The sequence below is a fragment of the Atta colombica genome, unplaced genomic scaffold (genome assembly GCF_001594045.1).
Source record: "Atta colombica isolate Treedump-2 unplaced genomic scaffold, Acol1.0 scaffold198, whole genome shotgun sequence".
Lineage (NCBI taxonomy): Eukaryota > Metazoa > Arthropoda > Insecta > Hymenoptera > Formicidae > Atta > Atta colombica.
In genome coordinates this window covers 5,403,652-5,424,959 of record NW_017259291.1, presented here as the reverse complement: position 1 = coordinate 5,424,959, position 21,308 = coordinate 5,403,652, and the positions used below count along the sequence as shown (strand labels likewise).

The following is a 21,308-nucleotide window of genomic DNA, read 5'->3' as shown; positions in this document are numbered from 1 at the left end:
CGGGGGGGGTTTTTTTTTTTTTTTTTTTTTTTTTTTTTTTTTTCATTTCCTCGCTCTTCCCGATGCATAAGATCTCAAGTCGAGTTGTTCGTGAAAGCAGCGCATTAGCACGTAACACATGTCGGACCTCGAGCCCATCCCTCCGTCAAGTTTTTTGTCGGCGACCTGCATTAAGTCGGCCGCCTGCGCGGCCTGCGAGAGCCTCGGAGGAAATCGAGTTTGTATCTCGCGACTTACATGTGCCGCCGATCATGCCGAGGCCGTGATTCCGAGAAGAAACACTACGGTCGTTTTGTCCGCGGAGTGCCGGCCGATTGAACGGTAATTATGGTCCGCAGTAATTACGTTAATTACACGACGCTCGCCGGGCGCCCGAGAGGAGGCTCCGTTTGCCAAAGCGACGCAGACGGGGAACGACGACGAGAATGACGATGACGATAATGGCACTTATTAGGAAGAGACGCGGGGAATACGGGAATTAATAACGTCGAGTGCGCGTATACGACTGTCGGGTGCTAATTCACGCCGGCATTCGTTCGCTGGTAATTAACACGATGCATAAAACGGGAAAGGAAGGTGCAACGATACGTGATTGCGTCTCGTGATACCGTCGGGTTTATTGGGACTTTTTGAACGAAAACTATCCAGACGACGGCGTCCTGTTGAGCGACATCCCGCGCGTTTGTATATCGCGTAACTTAATAACGACACGGTAAATAAATCGTCCCACACAATCGGCGTCACTCGACAAACGGGTATTCAAACGCAAACGTCAATAGCGACATTAATTTCGTTTTACATCGACGAGTGCTCGTTCTTTTTTTTCTTTTTTTTCATTGACGTTTGGAGTTTTTCAACGTTTTCAACGTCGATCGATGTGACTAGTACATTTGCATGAGCGCTCTTCAACAGCAACTCCAGCTTATATTCTCCAGCTAACAATTCGCAGCGAATACTAATCGTCTCACTAAACAATGAGTGACATCATGTCACAGATTTAGTTCGAGCGACAAAACGGAAGTCCCATTTTATCGAGCTGTCCAATTTAGCTCACGCACCATTTGCTTTTACGGCTAATCACCGCTCAATCTTCGTTCCGTGATAATGAATGATCGTAACTCGTGCAAAATTATTTGACATCCAGCGATAATTACTAAGCCATTCTCCCGAGGTTATCGCACACCGATTTGATATCAGCGCAAAGCTAAACCAACCAGTTGATGCCGACGAAACATAATGATTTTAATGTATATCGTGAAATTATCGCGAGAAATACGAGAAATACGGCAATGATGGAGCGAAAGAAATATAACGGTGGAAATTGCAGCGGGTAAAGAAAGTCTGGCACTAAGTACCGAATGAAACGCGAGCGAAAGAAATGCGAGGGTGGTAAAAAGGCGGAAAAAGCGAGAGCGAGCGCAAGGAAGGCGGATCGAAGGCCCCGAAGGTACGAAGGTACGAAAAGGAATAAACGGACGAACCATTGGTAAGGACCAGACACACCGCGTTTTTCTCGTAAACATAACTTCAGTTGAGTCGACGTAAGACATAAAATGTGTTGAAGAACGGTGGCCGCGCCTCCCACAATGCCTCTATTCACGAAGTTCACATCGCCGTTGTTATCACAGCGCGGTCGAACCTTCGCGACCTGGAGGTCTCTTAACTAGAAGTTGAAAATCTCTGAAGGCTACGACGATGGCAAGTCGCATGAGAAACGAGCGATGACGCACTTGTGAGACATGCACTTGAAGTTTAATTCTCAGCAATGTGAAATTTTCACCCTTCATTTGCACTCTGAGTTTTCGAACTCTAATGTAGATTTTTATATTGTTTCAGATTGTATAAAAATCTGAAATCTTACATACTTGTGAAAGCTTCAATAATGAATTTTTTGCTGTTATAGAAGCTGGATTGTATTTTACTTACTTTTTTCCTAATAAGCATAAAAAAATTATTAATTAAGTTAATTAAGTAATGACCAGAATTAAAATAAATCAGAATTAAAATAATCAATTGGGTTTTTAAAGTTCAACATTATCGATGGAGAAATAACTTTTAAGTAGATAAGTGGTTCAAAGATGCATAAGTTTATAGAGATTTAAAACATCCAAAAAAAATTTTATGTTAACATATTAATAAATAAAATGTTTTATTAATATATCATATTACAGTTAAATTTTCATTAGTTAATTACGAAATAAAGTAATGTATAAAAATAATGAACTTTTGAGCAGTATTTTTTATTTTCTTTTTCAGAACAAAATTAAAAGAAAACTATATAACCATACTTGAGGTGCTGTCTCCTTAAAAGTTAAAAATGAGCGAACCGTAAAAAATCAAATTTACCAGGAAGAGTTCAACGTGTTTCAAGGACAATGACAAACACCCTCGAAATTCAAGGGAATGACATCCATCTCGATGCACATACTCAGAGAAGAGGACTACCGTGCGACAGCTTTGCGAGAGCATGTCTCTTCGCGATGAATCAGCGGGAGATTTGCTCGAAAGTCCTCGGAAATATGATTAACTACGACGGATATTAAACAAATACAGATTGTGCAACGGGCATATAAGAGAGTCGCTCTAAGTGACGGTTACACCAACCATTTATTGGTTTATGAATCACGACGCGACGGAGGCTCGCGCATATGGAAGAAGATTAAGCCGTTAAATAAAACGTATCCGTCTATTAATCTTCGCGGGTTAATTACGATTTACACGGTCGTTTGTTGCGATTCGCCGCACGTCCGCTTCGAGCTCGTCGAGTCTCAGTTATCGCGCTCTTCAATCGGCTTCATCGTATAGGGTAACTCGCGCAGAACAAATATTTCTCTCTCTCTATACCCTCCAGCATAGAAATAAAGCCGTGACATTTACCGCTGTACCGTTCGTGTGCGGCCAGCAGGAAATTTGTCCAGGCGAGCGATCCTCTTTTTGTCTCTACTGTCCCAACGAGCACGTGGCCAAACTGCACAATATCTCGCAATAACGGTGAGTACCGAAGGATGGCTGTACGTTTATCCAACGATATGTCCGGACATTGTCGATTCCCCTCTTTGTCATCTTCCGTTCAATTCGCACGCGAAGGTACACGTCTGAACTCGGAGAAGACCTTTGAATCGTATTTCAAGGACCGAGTACCGATTTGGACTCTTCTTTTTTCTTTTTTTAGCGACTTCGACTAAACTTCCGTGACATCTATCAAAAATTATTGTGACTTTTATCGACTACAACGCGAACGAGATAATGTCTAAAATAGCTTAACTCCAACTCCAGTTAATGTCCGATTTTACTTCGTTTCGGGTTATGCGGGATTATCATGATATTTCACGTACGCGGATATCGATGATGATTCGCCAGGCTTACCGTCAGAGTTAGTAACTTGTGAATTTGATGGAATATCGTATTTTTCATCGAGTGTATTTTACGTGGATTATTTTCTGATTTGCTTGATCATGAAGTTATAATGCGGGATTTTGGAAATTGTTAGAATTATGCTATACATATTGAGTCCAGTTTCTGCAAATTTGAAAACAATCTGGTTTGATTTACAAGAAAGAGAGACTAGATTAGAGAATAATTTTTATCGGAATAATTTAAAATTCTGATCCTGCGCGCGCGCGACTTACTCATACGATCAATAACTATTGTATTTACAAATTAATGCTAAGCTGCATTATCTTATTCTCTTTTACATTAATAACGAGCAAAACATTTGCGTTGTTTTATCAAGAAGAATATTCAACTAGATATTCAGAGGTGTCCAAAAACCATCCGTTTTCTACGCTCGCAAATGTTCTTTTAATTTATACAGAGAGTCTTATCCAAGGGATTAAAAATTATTCCGGAAATAGAAAATTCTCTCCAGACCTCCACATTTGTCACGTCCATTCGGTTTCTCTTCTTCCTTCCTCCTTCTCTTTCCTGTTTTGCTCGCATTTGCCCCCGCGGAGTGTTCTCTCGGGAACCTCGATTCCCGCGAATATATGCAAATGCAGTCTGTCAATATCCGAGTTCACGATCAACCATGTTGAAAAGATATAAAAGGACCAACCTTTTCCTCAACGCCTCCCCGACTTACTACATCAACGTTTGCATAGCGACTGGCGGGTATGATGCTGCTGAGAAATTCATCGATGTTCGGGGGCTCGATTTTCATTTCGTCCAGCATCCGGAAAGTATAATATTTTCGCCCTACATATTGGAAACCAGTCCAATATCCCCTCCATAAAAGAGCTCGTCTTCTTCACGATGCGACGTCGATGTCTAGAGAGTGCTTTCGCAAGAGCCACTCGAGAGATAGTTTTTTTTTTACATAAAACGGATCTTCATCTCTTTGTCTATTATTCTCGTTACGCACGCCACGTTAACACAAAGACCGTTTGTCCGAAATCTTTTTTTCTATTCGAAGATCCTATTCATCGCGTTCATTATAACAATCGAGAAATTCAAAGAGGAATAAAAAAACAGTGAGCGTTCTCTGCATGTAATATAAATATATCTATGTATTTTATTGTTTTCGGTACAATATTTGAACATTGCGATTCACTCGCTCCAAAGCGTGGCAGTAATTTGATTGTTACCTGCCGCCGTAACCGCGCACAATAAAGAGCGTAATGAATTTTCGTTTTACGTGTAACGGATTTTACCGAGGCATAAAAGGAGGTGGTACGATATTAATTTATTATTATGCCATGCAGAGGCGGTCGGCGTGCCGAATTTAGCCAGGTCTTGAACGCAGGATGTCCGCGCGCACATAGGTCGTCCAATACAAGCCGTTGTTCCGCTATTACGCGATAACACGCGATTGCTTTATTAACGGAGCTTTGATCCGGGCCGAGGAAACTTTTATACTGGCACGCCTAAAATAGCCTTCTCGCAATGTTTGCTGAATCTGTCAAGATTCAGCAAACATTGCGAGAAGTTGTAACGACATTCCTTTCTACCAATTTTCTCGAATCTCGATAATACCATTTCCATTTTATATCCGTTTTATATATAATATATAATTCGATAACATTAATTTAATTTTATTTTATTTCACAATATTAATATTGTATATCGCTTTAGTTTATTCGTCGATAATTCTAAGATAAAAGAAAACGATGAACTAAATAAATCTGTCAACTCAGAATCTATGCTCCGTAATATAATTATATTTTACGTATGTGAAACTGATACATGTACGGAAAAAATAATTTTGCCAAAATATCTGAAAATTCAGATAGATACAAATCTTAAAATAATTTTGTTAAATTATCAAAATATTTATGTAGAAAATTCAACACGATAAGCAGTCCTACAAAAAGATTAATAGTAATTATTCTGGAACCAACGCTTGAGTGCTTTATATTTTAATAATCCGATAAACTATTTTTAGAGATTGGTCTAATTTTTGGAAAAACCGATTTCGAAGTATCTACAAGTTGGATAGATATCAGAAAATAATTTTATTGCACCAAAAATAATTTCATCTGAAAATAATTTAATTGAATTGAAATTACGAAGAGAAGAGATGCTTCTCAAGCATGATGAACATGCAAAAGTTTTGACATTCTAGTAAAGTAACTATCTCAAGGCACATAATTATTTCGATGATCTAACACAATTATTTTCAAATCTATATTTATATTTAAATTTTTAAATAGATACTTTAATTAAATCTTTCCTTTCGTGTAAATACTTCAGCAAAATTGTTTCATGTAATCTAGTAATATAATTATAAAAATTTTTAGTTATTCTTCTGTGGAGCCACCATTGTTCAGCACTGGACACCAGTGCGTTTCGTCGTATTTTGCATTAAGTGGACTGAGAGTGCAGAATGGTTTTACTTTATCCTGTGGGACAAGGAGTTAATTCCTGAGTGTTTATAAAACAAGCTAAGCATAGTCGAGCTTTATTAAATCCACTTTATGATTTAATTCATCCGTCGCTCCTGATGGAAGGACGTACATTAATGATTTTTCGTTAACCCAGAATGTTCCGTGGCCGAAGTAAATTAATTCGATCTCAAATATTTTGTCGCGCTCTTCACATAACGAACGCCGCATTAATTCTTCGTTCCGGTAATTTAATGGCATGAATTACGAAATATTTCATTCGCGCATTATCTTTAAAATATTTCATATTAATCCCTTGCAGCTTAAACGGCCAAGAAATCGACTGAAAGTCCGACATAACTTTCTTTTATTTCAGAAGCTCAACGGTTTTCCCATTTTGTTCTCTTTTCGCCAGGAGCCGTGAGTCGCCAACTTTTCCGCCAAAGTCATTTTCTCTCTTGATACTGTACGGAATATTTTGTTTAGCTCAAGTTTCCGCGTCTCTGTGAGAGTTCAACCTCCTTGTCATTCTATTCGAAGAACTCGAGAGTGCCGCAGGTCGGTTCAAGACAAAATTCGCACATGACTAGCAAGACTTTGAGACATTAAAGTCTTAAAATACACTTTAACAACCCATAGTTTTTACAACATCGTTCTCTCATTAAAAGTCGCGATCGAGCATTTTCAATTATTTAATTCACTGGCGTAGTCTACTTTTTTAAAAATACTTATAGCAAAATTATATAATATTTTTAATTTAAGAAACTTCTAAATAAAAAAAATCGATTGTATTATTTTTTTTTTATGTTAATATAATTCTAAAAACGTTTTATGAGATACACATTTAAAAAATACTCTTTCAACATAATACTTTAAATAATAATTGAATATTTTATCATTTCATATTTGACCTTAAACAAAATTTCGCTTGCAACTCGTCAATGGCTTTTCTCCTTGATAAAAATTTCTTAGATCCACCGATAATTCGCCTCATAAACTTTCATGGTCACTGTCGCCGTGCATAATTGTACCGCTTGGTGTAATTAAGATCCTCCTCGGTATATGGTAGTTTACACGCAGAGACCGAGCAAGTAAGCGACGTATCGCGTTACTTCCCTTTGCCAAGATCGTCGCCGCCGCGATAGGAGCCCCGACGCGCCTTATTCGCGCTGCGCACGCAAATATTTGTCGCGAAGCCGCGCATATTCGCGCTGAATTAGCACAAGAGCGGAAATCGTGGTGGTGCGTTATATTGCACGTGTTGTTACTGTTTTCAAACACATTCAACAATGTTCGTTTATTAATCCATCCGAATCATGATTGAGTAAACTGATATATATATATATATATAAACAATCAGTAATCCATATAATGTCCAATATATACCAGTAGAGTGAATGTGTTTGGATTGTTATACATTTGTTTAATTTCTGGTCGAATAAAATATATCGCTCGCTGCTGAACTTGTTGTCCGCGTCGCTTATCGCGCGATGTTGTTGCTACATGGAGAAAAATTAATTTTTGCTTTGCAAGACTAATAAATATCCTCGCTATTTTTAAATAATGCCGAATTTATGACAAATTTTACTTATCTGAAAGCAAAAAAAATACATTACGATTATAGTACAATCTAAATTTCTTGCAGTGACGGTGAAATTTCACTCTAAGAGAGTGAAAATGTAATCATCCTCGAAAAAAAGTAAAAATATTTCACTTCTTCAAAAAAAAGTGACGATCTTCACACTTTTTAGAATGAAATCTCACTTTTTTGGAATGAGATTTTACTCCTTTGAAGAAAATTCATTCTAAAAAGAGAGAAAATTATCACTCTTTTTCAGAAGAAGTGAAATATTTTCATTTTTTTTTTTTTTTTCAAGAGTGATTGTATTTTCATTTTCTTGGAATGAGATTCCACCGTAAGAAATTTAAAGTGTAAATCCATTCAAATTACATCACATTAAAATAAATCATTATGTCAAGAATGTACAAGCACGAACAAGACAAAATTTATTTTACTGCGATAAAAATATCTTATAGTATGACTAAAGAATCGTTTATTTAACTCAGAAAAGTAAAGTATATTTTTCATAAGTGGACACTTTTGTCCTTACGGACTTGCCAATTTCATAAAATTTACTAGAATCTAGTATTACTTTTTCTCCGTGTAGAAAGCTTGCCATGTGATTAACGCTAAAACAGGATGCTGTTTTCAACATCGAGTAAAAAGAGGGTTAACGTCTTCGCCTGTATTTCCAAGGCTGCCGCAACAGCATCTGGAAGAATAAAGGCTATGTAAACGTTGGCCCCTGTGTATACGAGCCACGAAAAGCGGTTATCGCGACGAGACTCGAGGCAGAAATTCGTTAGGCAGGCGTGATACTTTCCCGGTCAAAGTTATGATCATTTCGCGGCGGGAGTTTCTCGGTGGGGAAAAAAATACGTTACATGTGATAGATGATGTGATGGAGACGACGATTGATATTATTGACCGACTGCCGCGGTTGACTTGTCCGTGAGCGTGAATCACGTGCATAACGATGTTACGTTACGCAACAGAGCGTTGCTAACGAGGATAAATGCGCCAGTGATACGATATCTATAATTAGAGTCGTCCCGAGCGTATCAATGCGCTTTCGGATACTATTATTCGTTGTGCACAGCGATTACTGTTTTTTGCTCATCATTTCTTTTTCTAGCACTTGGAATCATTCTTGAAAACTCGAAACTAAATCTATATACACAACATCAGATTTTTTTCATTCACCGCTCTTTGATTTTTTCTTTAATTAAAGACTGCACTGAAAAAATTTTAATAAACATTTTAATAGTTCTAAGTAAATATTTACTAAATGTAAACAATGCTTATTTGATACAGAGATTATTAATTTGATTTAACTATCATTCTTTTTATTGAATAAATATAGATAGATTTATTGTAGGTAAATATTTGCTTAGTACTATTCAAAGAAAGATGTTTTAAGATTTAGTAATTTGTTTTTTACTGTATGGCGTAAACGAAAAACTTAAAACAGTAAAAACGTGAAACGTAAAAGCAACATTTTTTGAATTTGCTATTGCTTACATCTTATTACCTTACGTGTGCCTTTATTTGTTCGAAGATACGGAAGAATCTGGCGCGAGGAAGGAAATTCTACGCATGCGGCGTTGCGTTGTCGCTTTAAATTTAGATCGTGAGGGAACCGGATAATATCCATAGGACGACGCTCCAACGTCTTTTAAAAATTTCATTCCCCGTACACACTCACACACACAGATCGCTGACGACGATTTAAACTTTTACAAATAACTATCAACATAAAGTCAACCGCAGGCTCGTTTATTCTTGCATGGCGCCGGGATTCGGCGAAGTAGCTTGCGCGATAAATAATATTATTATAGTATTATTATATTTTGATGAGAATGCTCCTCTTCATACTTCTCACCGTCTCTCAATCTTTATACAAAGGTGAACGGCGCTCCTCTTCCCGTTCACGACGAGCAGAATTCGTATCGCGTCTCTGGGCATCGTCGAGCGATACGCTCGCGTGGGACAGCATCGATTAATCCGTTTAAGGTCACTGACTCGAAAGCCTATGTAAGCGGCTTTCGAGAAAAGAAATAAAATGCTTGCGACGATTTTATGAATGAACTCAACGGCGGTAACTATAGTTACTATAACTAATTATATATGAATGAATTTAATGTAGTACTTTCTATTAATACGACACCTTTTTATCACGATAGGAGAAATATCGTGGTGGAGATCTTGTGTCATGGGATTTGCGGTAAACTGAGTTGCGAACAAATCGAAGGTACACGTGTTAGGTCGGTGCTCAATGAGCCGCGACGCCGAATACGCCGTACTCCGCGCTGCGTCGTTTCTTGGGATTACGGAGCTATCGATTTCCACGTTCCTTATACACTTCCGTTCGACTCCCTGGCGTCTATATATCGGCTCGGCCTTACTGTTCTTGCATTCATCGCACGCGTGTCTCGCGGCGACGCCGACGGCACGTTGCACCTGCAGCGACGCTTTTGCGCCCTGCATACCACGCAGTATAAGACTCGAGACAAGGTCTCGAGCACGCGGTGAAATCTGTCGCGCGTGAATAGAGGAATAGATTATACGGATGCGAGTCAAAGGATATGTGTCGTCGAATATGTCAAAGTGTGAAAAATATGCGTGGAACGGTTACATAGAAGAAATGACTGCATTCAGCAGAAACAGCTTTGTGACTGTAAATTGTAAAATTCTTTAATATGATTAATTTTATACGTTTAGACACATTTCCATTGTATATACATATACGATGAGGAACTAAGGATAAGGCGAATTATTATAATAATATAATATATATAATTATTAATTAATGTATATTAATATTATATTAAATTATTATTAATACAATATTAAATTAATGTTTATTAATAATATATCTATATAATTAAGTAAGATAAAATCAATTATTAATGTAATATAATTTAATATGATATATTAAATGTTACACAATAGTTGCAAAGCTGCTTTTTCTGTTGAACGCAGCCTTTGCTGGAGTATCTAAATATTTAGTTAGATATAGATCTGAGATAATGTTATTGGATCATCAAAATAATTACGCAGGAAGCTCAAGCAAGATGAGCAATACCAAAGTTTTGTCATTCTAGTAAGTAGGAACCAGTTTGAGTGTCCTACATAATTATTTCGATAACCCAACGGAATTGTTTGCAGATCTGTATCTTGCTAAATTTATTTTTAGATACTTTAGCACAAAATTGTTTTCATGTACCTCTCTACAATATTTCCAACAGATTTCCAATGATATTGATTTGAGTACTTACATTCTTTATCCTTTTTTTCGAGCAACATAAATTTTTACGTGCACACAGCGTAATCGGAGTACGCATATATTATTATCGAACATATATTTTATCTAAATAGCGTATTCCTGGAATCCTCCGGAGGCACCAGAGGCAGGAAAATCACATCGCTTTCACTGGGCAATCAAACAATACTTCCCGCGTTCGAACAATCGCGATATTCGATCGTTAAGCTTTGATAAATATTCGTTCTCTCGTGTTGCACGATATTGCGACCGTGAAATCATATTAAGTCCGATGCGGGGCGAGAGTGGACGCATACGAGAGCGATCGTTTTGCAATCCCTATTGTGATAAATTCCCGCTCCTATCTCCTTCCGCGTTCATTTTCCGCGGACTTTTAAACCGTTTGTCACCAGACACGCTCATCTACCTATCTACGATCGGTCAGCATGCGTGCGTTCATCCTGTAAAAATCACGGCTCGTCGTGTGATATCAGGATTCAATATTTGTGTCACGCGATGCGAGGGAAGTCGACTCGTTAAATAAATAACTTGTCGACACTGCCGCAACGTAGCACTCATAGCCGTTCATAGTTCTGCGTTCATAGTTCTGTCGCGTGATAGACTCTTCACGAGAATTATTATAAAATCATGGAGGAGCTATTTTTTTTGTGCGCATCGCCGCGCCGGCCTTCCACTACTTTTACTTAAGGCAGCTGTCGGATCGCAGTATAAGCGAGGAGTAATGAGCTCACTGCTATATCTCACCCCGTGCGAATGCATGTAAATGCGGGCATAAACTCAATTGTCTACACCCACTGTATAACCTTCGCGGTCTGTTGACCGTCTTCGCAGTCTCGTTCCGGCGAGAGTTTAACGTATCGCGTTGCCCTCGTTTTCATCAGCGCGATTAATGCGCGACCCAAACTCTCTTACATACTTACATGATTGACAGACCGCCCGTAGTTCTCGGTCCTTGAAATCGATGCGAACGATCGCGGTCGTTTCTCTGACCTTTCTGCACTCTCAGTTGTAAATCATCGTATTAAAATTTGATTTCCATTATCGGTAACTAAAAATATGATTTGCGATCTGATTTCTATTGACCTCGGAGGCGTTTAATAGAAAACTTTTCTTATCGTTGTCACGGCCGATCGAAGAGTTCGAAAATCGAACGATAAATGTCACGCGACATGCATAATTTCCGCGCGATTAAACCAGCTTGACGATGAATTCCCTGTAAACTCCCTATTGTCCCCGTTTCGATTAATTTGCTCGATTTGTCACGCGGTGACGCCGACCAGGAAAAAATCATCCGAGGCATTATTCGAGCCATTCCATTTATCTCGAATTATTCGGCTTCCCCGAACAATTTCAACAGATGTTACCGAAATAGTGCGAATCGATCGTTTTGCGATCGAAATATGTGTGTGAGAGGTACGAGTCGCGTTTCGATAAAACTGAATCTCTCTCGGTTTTATCGACAGTTTACCGGTTGTGAGAGAGAAAACCAACGGCTTAACTGTCAGCTTCTCATTGTTCGGCCGTGCCGATTAATGAAACGGTAGCTCGATGGTACGAGTGATAAAGGGAAATGAAAAAGTAATGGCGAGGCGTTTATTGGCTATCATTGGACACCATTGGATGTTTGCTTCTCCGGTTACGAAAATGTTTCATTAGACTCGGGCCGAACCTAAACAGATGTGTCGAATAATTATCAGCTGACGTCTGATCAGCGTTGATATCGATCGCTACAATATGCCTTTCTATTCAATCGCATCGCGTTTGATTGTATTTTATTTCATTATCGATCTTTCAAACTCCACATTGTCTTCAGATAAGAATTGTAATTTTCGTCACTTATGAAAAAAAATTTGAAATATTCAAAAGCAAATTGTACTTGTGACTATTTCGATATTTATTATCATAAAATATTTGTATTGACGGAATATATATTTCTATAAAATATATTTCACTTTTCTAATTACTAAAACTGTAAAAAAAAAGTAAAATAGATGATTTATTCACTAAGAATAAAATTTTGATTTCGCCTTATTTAAATAAGGATTTATTTTAGTATGGAATATTAAATATATCCCACAAATTTTTAATTTTTTTCTCAGTGCAGACAAATTATTTTATTGTTAGAATTTGCTATACGTTGATACGATTTACATGAGTTATATTATACCGTACGTCTTTTAATGCGCCAAACAATGTGGCGAAGAGAGATCGTTTATCTCAATTTGAGACGAAGAATGGAAAGCTACGTTCGATCTCGCTACATTTTAAGGGTCGGAGGCTCAACTCGTGATGATCTCGTTTCACCAGAGCGTGTCCCCGTTTTAGCAATCGGGATTTTTACATCGGATTTAATCGCGCGCGTTAATTATTACGACACTGACATCGTTCCATATTTATCATGGCGATCGTGACTCGAACTGAATGGACGTGGCTTGACTCGTTGCAGGCGTAGCAGCATGGTATGATATTAGTGACTGAGAACTCCCCCAAACATGAAGAAGCATCCTTACATCCTCGCGTGCGTCCTACTCCTGCTGCCTCTGTCATTGGGTCTCAGTCTGCAAGAGGACGACCTGGTCTTCGATGACGTCGGTGAGGACAACGACAATGACAACGTGCCCGTCGGGTCCGTCCTGATAAATCATCATACGTCTCACGGTCGATCCGATCGTTACGAGCACGGATCGTCGTCTCGTGATGGCAAAAGGCACGCCTCTCGGGTCGAAAGGGCATGGGGCGTGTCGGACTCCGTCATCCCGGTCGGCCACATCTTCAGGATGAAAATACCGCGGCAAGCTTTTTCGGGAAGCGTGGATTTTTATGAGGTAAGTTCGGCGACGCAACTTATTCTTCGACCATGAACGTGACCGGAAGACCATCTCCCGTTTTGCACTATACGAGTCCCTGATGAGAAAAATATCCGTCCTACGTTACTTGAATTTTAAATTAAATTAAATCTCGAAAGTGGGCTTCCGCAAAAAGATTTCTCGTATCAATTCTGAAACTTTAAGGCTTGGTTTTTCAATTTCCAGTTGTGATTTAAACTTACTCAACTTGATGATAACGTAACAATTGTATTGTCTATAGTTATAATTAATCACTAAGTTATAATAGATTTGTAGTAATAAAAACTTCAAAAATTATTCATAAAATTATCAGTTTAATGGAAACCATGGAAAAATACAATTTTTACATTATTATCAAATTATTAAGTTTACTCACGAATTAATCAGAAAATTATTAAAATCAGGTCTAAAAAAAGAATCACCTTTAATGTTTGATTAGAGAATACGGCAGTCTTTTACTGATAGATGTTTAGCACTAATCGATTGTGTTAGCGAATTACACGCAAACGTTTGTATCTCATTGAAAGATCTTTTTATACGAGGAGTAGAAAAAAAATCTTATTTAATATACCGTAATTCAGTGTGCGTCCGAAATAAAATCTAAATCGCATCGGATTTAGACTACTTGAGAATGTCCTTCTTTCGCATTTATCGAGCCTCGTAGCGTCAAGTATCAGCGATGCCCGCCGCTGCTTGAATGCTATTGATTTGCTTGTCCTCACATCTGTCATTTTCTTCTCTCTCCGAGTCCCTGCCGACTCGACATCTCTTGTTGAATCCATATTTGCGATTCAATTTACCCCCCGCCGTCTCCTGGCATCGCCAGGTCTCATCGCCGGAAATCCTTCTTAGGTTGAATGGCCCTAGTCTTCCCTTTGTCCTTGAAATTATTCGGACAACGGGACACGCTCCTTCCATTCGTGCAAAGGCGATTCAAAAGTTTGCACGATATTCCGACGCAAAGACTACACGAATAATTATCCTCTCGAGAGGAACAGCAGCGGGGGAATATGGTTTTTATACGCTAAAAACACATTAGGTTCACGAGACCGCAGATCGCGATCGTTTGCCACAATGGATGCACTGGGATGACGCTGTCTCCACTCTCTTGGGCGTGCCGTCAAAGAAGGACATCGGCAATTATCACCTGAGCGTCACGGCTGTCGGCAAGCACCATGACACCGCCAAGGATCAATTCGTCGTGCAAGTTATACCCGAGAAGTTTGAGGAACTCAAGCATAAGGACGGCAAGGTGAGTTATATCGATAAACGTTAACTCAACGTAACGAGAATGCGAACAACGAACTGGCGAGAGGATCGTTAGCTTGGAAAACGTATCGCTGGCATCGTTTCAAGTTTCTTATCCAAGTCGAACAACAGGTCCCCGCTATATGTGCCTTCCATTCACTAATGATTAATAGAACTTAAAGATAAAAAGGCGTGGATAAAGGAATAAACTTTTGGTGAATATTGCACGTTTAAATCGTCAGCGAAAAGCGTTTCTGCGTCGTTTGCGTGATGCTGATAAAGAACAGAATAAAATAACGTTTGAAAAACTGTTCTGAATGAAACATGAGTGAAAAGATATTTACTTTCCGGATGCTATATATTTTTCGATTCGTAATTTAGTCGCGAGCGATAAAATCCGCGCGTTTGATGAATTTATAGTGGAATCCGAGCCATGATATAAATCCGTCAGGCGATCATCCGTTGCAATCGCATCGTTGCGTTTAAAGACATTACTCGTCGTGGACTTTAACTGATTGACGTCAATTGACGTTGCTGCGTCTATAACGTGTCATCTTGTTACATATATCGCGATTGGCGACCTCGATCTTTGAAATTTCGCATATTGGTTAGGCATAAACGGAAAATTGGCGACTGATGTGAAATAGCGCGATCCTAATTGCAGACGCATTGCGAGGACGGAGAGGACCAGACAATCCTTACAATTCTGCTGGATGCGCGGATGGACCAACTCTCGCCTACCATTAGGGTGAATGCCATCGAAAATCTCGCCGGATTTCTGGGAATGCACACGGTATCGATCATTTGATATTGATATGAATCGTTAAATTCTCGTTGAATTCCTTTGAGACATAATCCGTACTTCAGAGATTGAAAGAAATCGTACTTATCGTATTGTAAAAAAGTGATTAAAAAATTATTCAACTGACTGTTCTATTGAATTTCCTTTGTCTTTTAAGTATCTATTATAGGATTTTTTTATTTTTTACGTTTTCTTCAGAGCGCATTCTCGATGCATTCCCAAAGTATCAAGGATGCCACCATTATGGATTCCTCTGTTATCTTTACCGGACCCGGGAACGTTAGACATCACAAAAACAAAGAAAGTCATTTGACTACCATTCAGTGGCAGGTGAGATTCGAAATTAATTTTCTTAAACGATTATTTAATGTATAAGCATAACGATATTTAACCACGATATTTTACATAATTTTTTGTTATCAGTTTTTACGATATCTCATTTTTTGAAATCTCGCCGATCAAGAGAAAAAAACTGGGTACATCTATGCGCGTTCGTAGGTTGGCTGCGACGGTCACTTATGGAAACATCAAACAGAGTTGGTGAAACAATTACGCGAGCAGGCAAAGGACGGTACTCTAGCAGAAGTTCTGCAGCTTCCTGTGATGTCATGGCGCGTCAGGACAGACTTGAACTCTTTTCTGAGAAACAGACGAGAAGCTGGCTCTGGCGATTACGGCGATTCGGACGATTACGGCGGTTACGATGACGATTACGATGGTGATTACGACGAGGAGAACGAGGAAGATGATAACGATGATAACTTCGGAGTATCGCCAACTTTCATACCAGATTTGAAACATCCACACCGGCATCATCATGGCGAGGAGACGATTGATTGGAAAGTGAGTGTAATAGAGTGACTTGCCACAATCACAACCATACTTTATTTTTTAATCGCATGAAATGTGCAGTAAACGCAACGATCGAATATTTTTTATTCATATACGTTATCCATTTCAGAGCGAAGATGATGAACAAGAGATAATACCGAGAATGAGTCAAAGTGAATTAGATAACAAAACTACGACTACGGTAAGTGTCTTGTGGAATCAAACATCACTGCGATTGATTCCCTTTGATCAATGTTTATATTCGAGATAGACCATGACTCTACTACGATTTGACGTTAAGAAGATTCCTATTTCTGCACTCCTCATTCGCCATTTGCCATATCGCTTGCGGGGGAATCGTTGCGCTTTAAAAATTTAGAATAGCTACTGGGTATTGTGTATTTTATCGCTGGCTCTATTTCGTTTTCGCAAACTGTATACTCCGTGCAATACGTGCGTTCAAAAGTGTGCTGTACAGATTGTGTCGCGAAAATCTCTCCGCAGACGTAAGCCTGAAACTTAGTTCTCTACTTGTACAATTTCTTGATCCCTTCAAACGTAACTAACCACTCGTATTTCGTGCCATACATCGCATCTACTAACGATTTCGCAGACAAGAACCACTGAACTTACTACATCATCACCATCAACAACTACAACTACCTCCACCACTACGACGACAACTACAACCACCACCCAAGCCACGCCAACGACCGTAACTTCTACTAGTAGCACCACAACGACCATCACATCAGCCGATATAACAGCAACAGCTAGTATCTCCACCGCTGTAGCCCCATCGATAGAATCTCCGCGATTGGAGACCACAAACGAGGAATCGTCGACGGAGAAAGCGAAACCCGTGGAACCCGCCGAACCCGTTACCATTTTACCAACCGTTCCTTCGGATATTACTACGACTCCTCCTCCTGTAACCACTCTGCCGCCTTTTAGCACATCGGCTATCCAGACTAGTGTCTTCGACAAAATCGAGACGGAGATCGTCGGTATTACTAATGTTACGACGGAAGAGGTAATGCTTACGTGCTTTAGCGCTTCTCTCATTTGTATAATAGTTCACGCCGCCTATACACACCAACTTCCTCGCGCTGTAGCGTATCGGTTTGTCGCTTTGCTGAGACAAATTTATCGTCTTAATCAAAATCGTCTGTTATTAACGATGCGTTAATAGCAGCTTAAATATGTATTCTACGTTATTACGCAAATTTCTCTCACATAGAATTACTACACCACTCTTCTCAACGCATAATTTATCATGCATTTTGATATGCAATCTTTTCTCGCCTAGTCGGAACAAACTACGACTTCCATGAAAGAATCGACTACTGTACCAACATTCATCGTCACGGACGTTAACACTACCACTACTCTTTCACCTACAATCGTAACGAATGTTAGCGCTTCTACTATTATACCTGTCGTAATGAATGAAACAACGACTACGATGCCATCAACGTCGGATCTTCGCACAACGATATCGAGCACAACACCGTCCACTACTAGCACGATCACAACCACAACCACGATCACACCTTCTACCGCGGCACCTACAACTACCACAACAACTACAACACTTCGGATTACCACGGAGAGTATTGAGTATGGCCAAGTCAACTTTCCACCGAGACGCGATAGGAGATTAAAGAAGATACCAGTGACTGCCGGTAAACCATTGAGTTATGTCATTCCGGCCGATACCTTCACCGATTTTGAAGACGGCAACACGAGGAACCTGAAGTTGAGTTTATACTGGCAAGGTATACCACTCAAGACAACACACTGGCTTCAGTTCAATCATCATACCCAGGAAGTCTATGGATTGTAAGTTTATGCGACGTTTTTTATATTTATTTCTTTGATAAAGCAGAACATGTTTTATTCTATAATCTCTCTATCAATAGGCCTCTCGAGAATGACATATCTACATGGAATTATGAACTAGTTGCTATGGATAGAGAAGGTGCCAACGTTACCGATAGTCTCGATATTCATGTTCAACAACATAAACTGAGTCGTAGCGTCAATCACGAATTTAACATTTACTTAAAAATTGATAAACGAATCGAATTTCCAACAGATATCGATTGGGAACTTGAGGTGTGTATTAAATGTATATATGTATAATACGTACAGTTATAACACTATTGTATCTTCTAAATTCTGATAACTATTTTTGTTTCTTAATTTTTAATTGTTTTTCGATTATAAAAGGTAATCCGAAACTTGGCTGAACTTTACGGAGATAGTGACACCCAGCATATCACAGTTCGTTCTATCGATATCAATGCTGATCGTGAGCAAGCTATTTTCATATGGACTAATGATAGTCTTCCAAGAAGTAGCGAATGTCCGAGAGAACATATAAACAAATTATTGCGCGTAAGAACACAGAATTGCTGTTATGTTTTTCTTTTACAATTACACAAATTTAAAAAATAATATGTATGTATTATTATCAGGTACTCATCGACAGTGATGGAGATCCATCAGTTTCTCTAAAAGCAGTTCTCGCTCCAGAAATCAGGGTAAAGCGTGTCGTATTTCAAGGTATTGGACAATGCGAAGATATGAATTTGATATCTCGTCCCGAGATACCAAAAGTCTCTACCGAAGAGCCGAAAATGAATTTCCCGCCGGTACCGAGGAATCAAGTTGATCATGTTAATGCGACAGTTGGCCAATTGCTCGTATTTAAAGTACCAGAAGTATGTGTTTTATTATTGTAATTCTTATCATTTTTATCAATGTCAACAATGTAGATAATTATCTATATTTTTTAAGGATACATTCTTTGATGCCGAGGATGGATCGTCACGAAACATGAAAATGTCACTTTTAACTATTGACCGAAGACCTATTCCACCTTACGAGTGGCTGCAATTTGACAACAAAAATCAAGAATTTTACGGTGTACCAATGATTACCGACATTGGTCGTAAGGAATATCAATTGGTTGTCGTCGATAAAGAAGGTAGAAGAATATTCTATTTTCTAAAACCGGAAACATTTATAACAATTGAATAATTAAAAATATTTCCTAGGTGCAAGTGCTACGGATGGATTGGTCGTCGTCGTTCATTCAGCACCTCCCATGGCACATACGGTAGAATTCTCAATGACGCTAGATATTTCCTACGATTCTTTCGCGCATTCTGCTCTTCAGAAGCGCAATTTTATCGAGAAATTACGTGATCTCTATGGGGACAGAGACACGAGCGCTATCTTGCTGCACAATATCTCAAATGGCAGTACTGTCATCACATGGCACAACAGAACTCTACCTACGTCATATTGTGCCCATGACGAAGTCAACAGGCTGCGATCTGTGCTTGTGAAGAGCGATAATGACCGACGTTCTGTAACAGACGAGGTGTTGGATGTGATGGGTCTGAAATTCCCAGTGAAGCAGATTACAGTGATTCCCATGGGAATCTGCCTTGGTGAATTAACGGGCGTTCATTCGCCGGATAGCCACGTGCCACCAGTGGACGATTCGACATCCGTTGGCGCGTTCCATGATGATTATCTTCTCACTTTTGTCCTGCCAGCGATCATTATCGCCGCTATGCTCATTCTAGCGGGAATAATTGCATGCGTGTTACACAAGCGAAGACGTAGTGGGAAGATGAGTGTCAGTGAACAAGATGACGAGCGGCAGAGTTTCCGAAACAAAGGAATTCCTGTGATTTTCCAGGATGAGCTGGAAGAGAAACCGGATCCTGGTAACGATTATTTAACAGTATATTAATAGAAATATATTAGTTTGGCAATATATCTGTCTCTCTGACACTTGGCGTGATTTCAGGCAATAAGTCACCCGTAATTCTGAAGGAAGAAAAGCCACCTCTTCCACCGCCCGAGTATCAGAAATCCGAGGACGGCGCTGATGTGCCGATGTTGCCTAAGGAGAACTCCGAGGAACCGTACCAACCGCCGCCGCCATTCGCCACGAATCGTGACACCAATCGACAAAATCGTCCCAAACCTACTCCAACATACAGGAAACCACCCCCCTATGTGCCTCCCTAACAAAATACGGTACACTCGCCTACGCGAAAATATATGCTAGCAATGCTCGGAGACTCACCGATACACAAGCAAAACCAAATTAATTATAAAAAGCAATCTCGAATTGGCGACGACGACGATCGTGGGACTCTGAACGTTTATAGCGACGTTTAAACAAAAGCCCTTCTCCATTCACCCGGTATAAGACAATATACTGTTTGCATAACGTGAATGGAAGACTCTTCCGCGAGAACATTCTCCGAATTTGCGCGCGTTTTTACTTATTTTATATATGTATCAACAACGGCACAACTCACCATCAATTTAACGAAAAAAAAAGAAAAAATATTCCTTAATCGATATTCGGTCGACGTACACTCTCTCAATCATCTATATTTCACGCGAAAGAAAAAGGAAAGATTTTCTAGGGAGTATGGGAATACAAATCACGTGTTGCCTTTCGTAAAGAATTCAATTGTAGGGAAGGATCCACTGCTCCGAACTTGATACGCGAATTTAGTTTAGATCGTTGTAGAACCGAGACAGCGGTAGGGAATAAACGTACTTTATTCGACTCTGTAGATTCGAGACAGCAACGATACTCATAAATATTTCAATAATCAGTGCCATTTATTAAGCAATAAGGGTATCCGATTGTGAATAACAGTCGTACGTATAATTAATACGGTTCTACGGATTTATCGCAATTACTATATACAGAGAGTCTCCAGGTATCAAGAACGATGGATGTAACGAAATAATTATATTACGCACCTACAACGTATAACACTGCCAGAACAACAAATGCATGGTGTGTCGCCAAGCGAGAAAGTTTCGAGATATATGTATATACTTGTATTTAATATATAATTTATCATATATTAAATAT

At 39.2% G+C, this 21,308-nt stretch overlaps 1 protein-coding gene across 5 annotated transcripts in view; it reads left to right on the top strand.

Moving 5' to 3' along the window:
- The window catches only part of LOC108686998 (dystroglycan), a 66,050-nt gene extending 45,292 nt beyond the window's left edge, over positions 1–20,758 (top strand). For 4 of the 5 annotated variants that reach the window (XM_018192556.1, XM_018192555.1, XM_018192558.1 and 1 more), the window contains exons 2-15: positions 13,110–13,488; positions 14,549–14,761; positions 15,422–15,550; positions 15,758–15,889; positions 16,058–16,402; positions 16,521–16,592; positions 17,004–17,423; positions 17,700–18,232; positions 18,313–18,508; positions 18,623–18,790; positions 18,871–19,116; positions 19,193–19,382; positions 19,453–20,133; positions 20,217–20,758. In XM_018192556.1, the coding sequence (XP_018048045.1) occupies positions 13,156–13,488; positions 14,549–14,761; positions 15,422–15,550; positions 15,758–15,889; positions 16,058–16,402; positions 16,521–16,592; positions 17,004–17,423; positions 17,700–18,232; positions 18,313–18,508; positions 18,623–18,790; positions 18,871–19,116; positions 19,193–19,382; positions 19,453–20,133; positions 20,217–20,440 (3,882 nt within the window). In that variant the 5' untranslated portion in view covers positions 13,110–13,155 and the 3' untranslated portion in view covers positions 20,441–20,758. The remainder of the gene's footprint in view (positions 1–13,109; positions 13,489–14,548; positions 14,762–15,421; positions 15,551–15,757; positions 15,890–16,057; positions 16,403–16,520; positions 16,593–17,003; positions 17,424–17,699; positions 18,233–18,312; positions 18,509–18,622; positions 18,791–18,870; positions 19,117–19,192; positions 19,383–19,452; positions 20,134–20,216) is intronic. The other variant, XM_018192559.1, reaches the window with a different exon arrangement.
- The last annotated feature ends 550 nt before the right edge of the window (positions 20,759–21,308 follow it).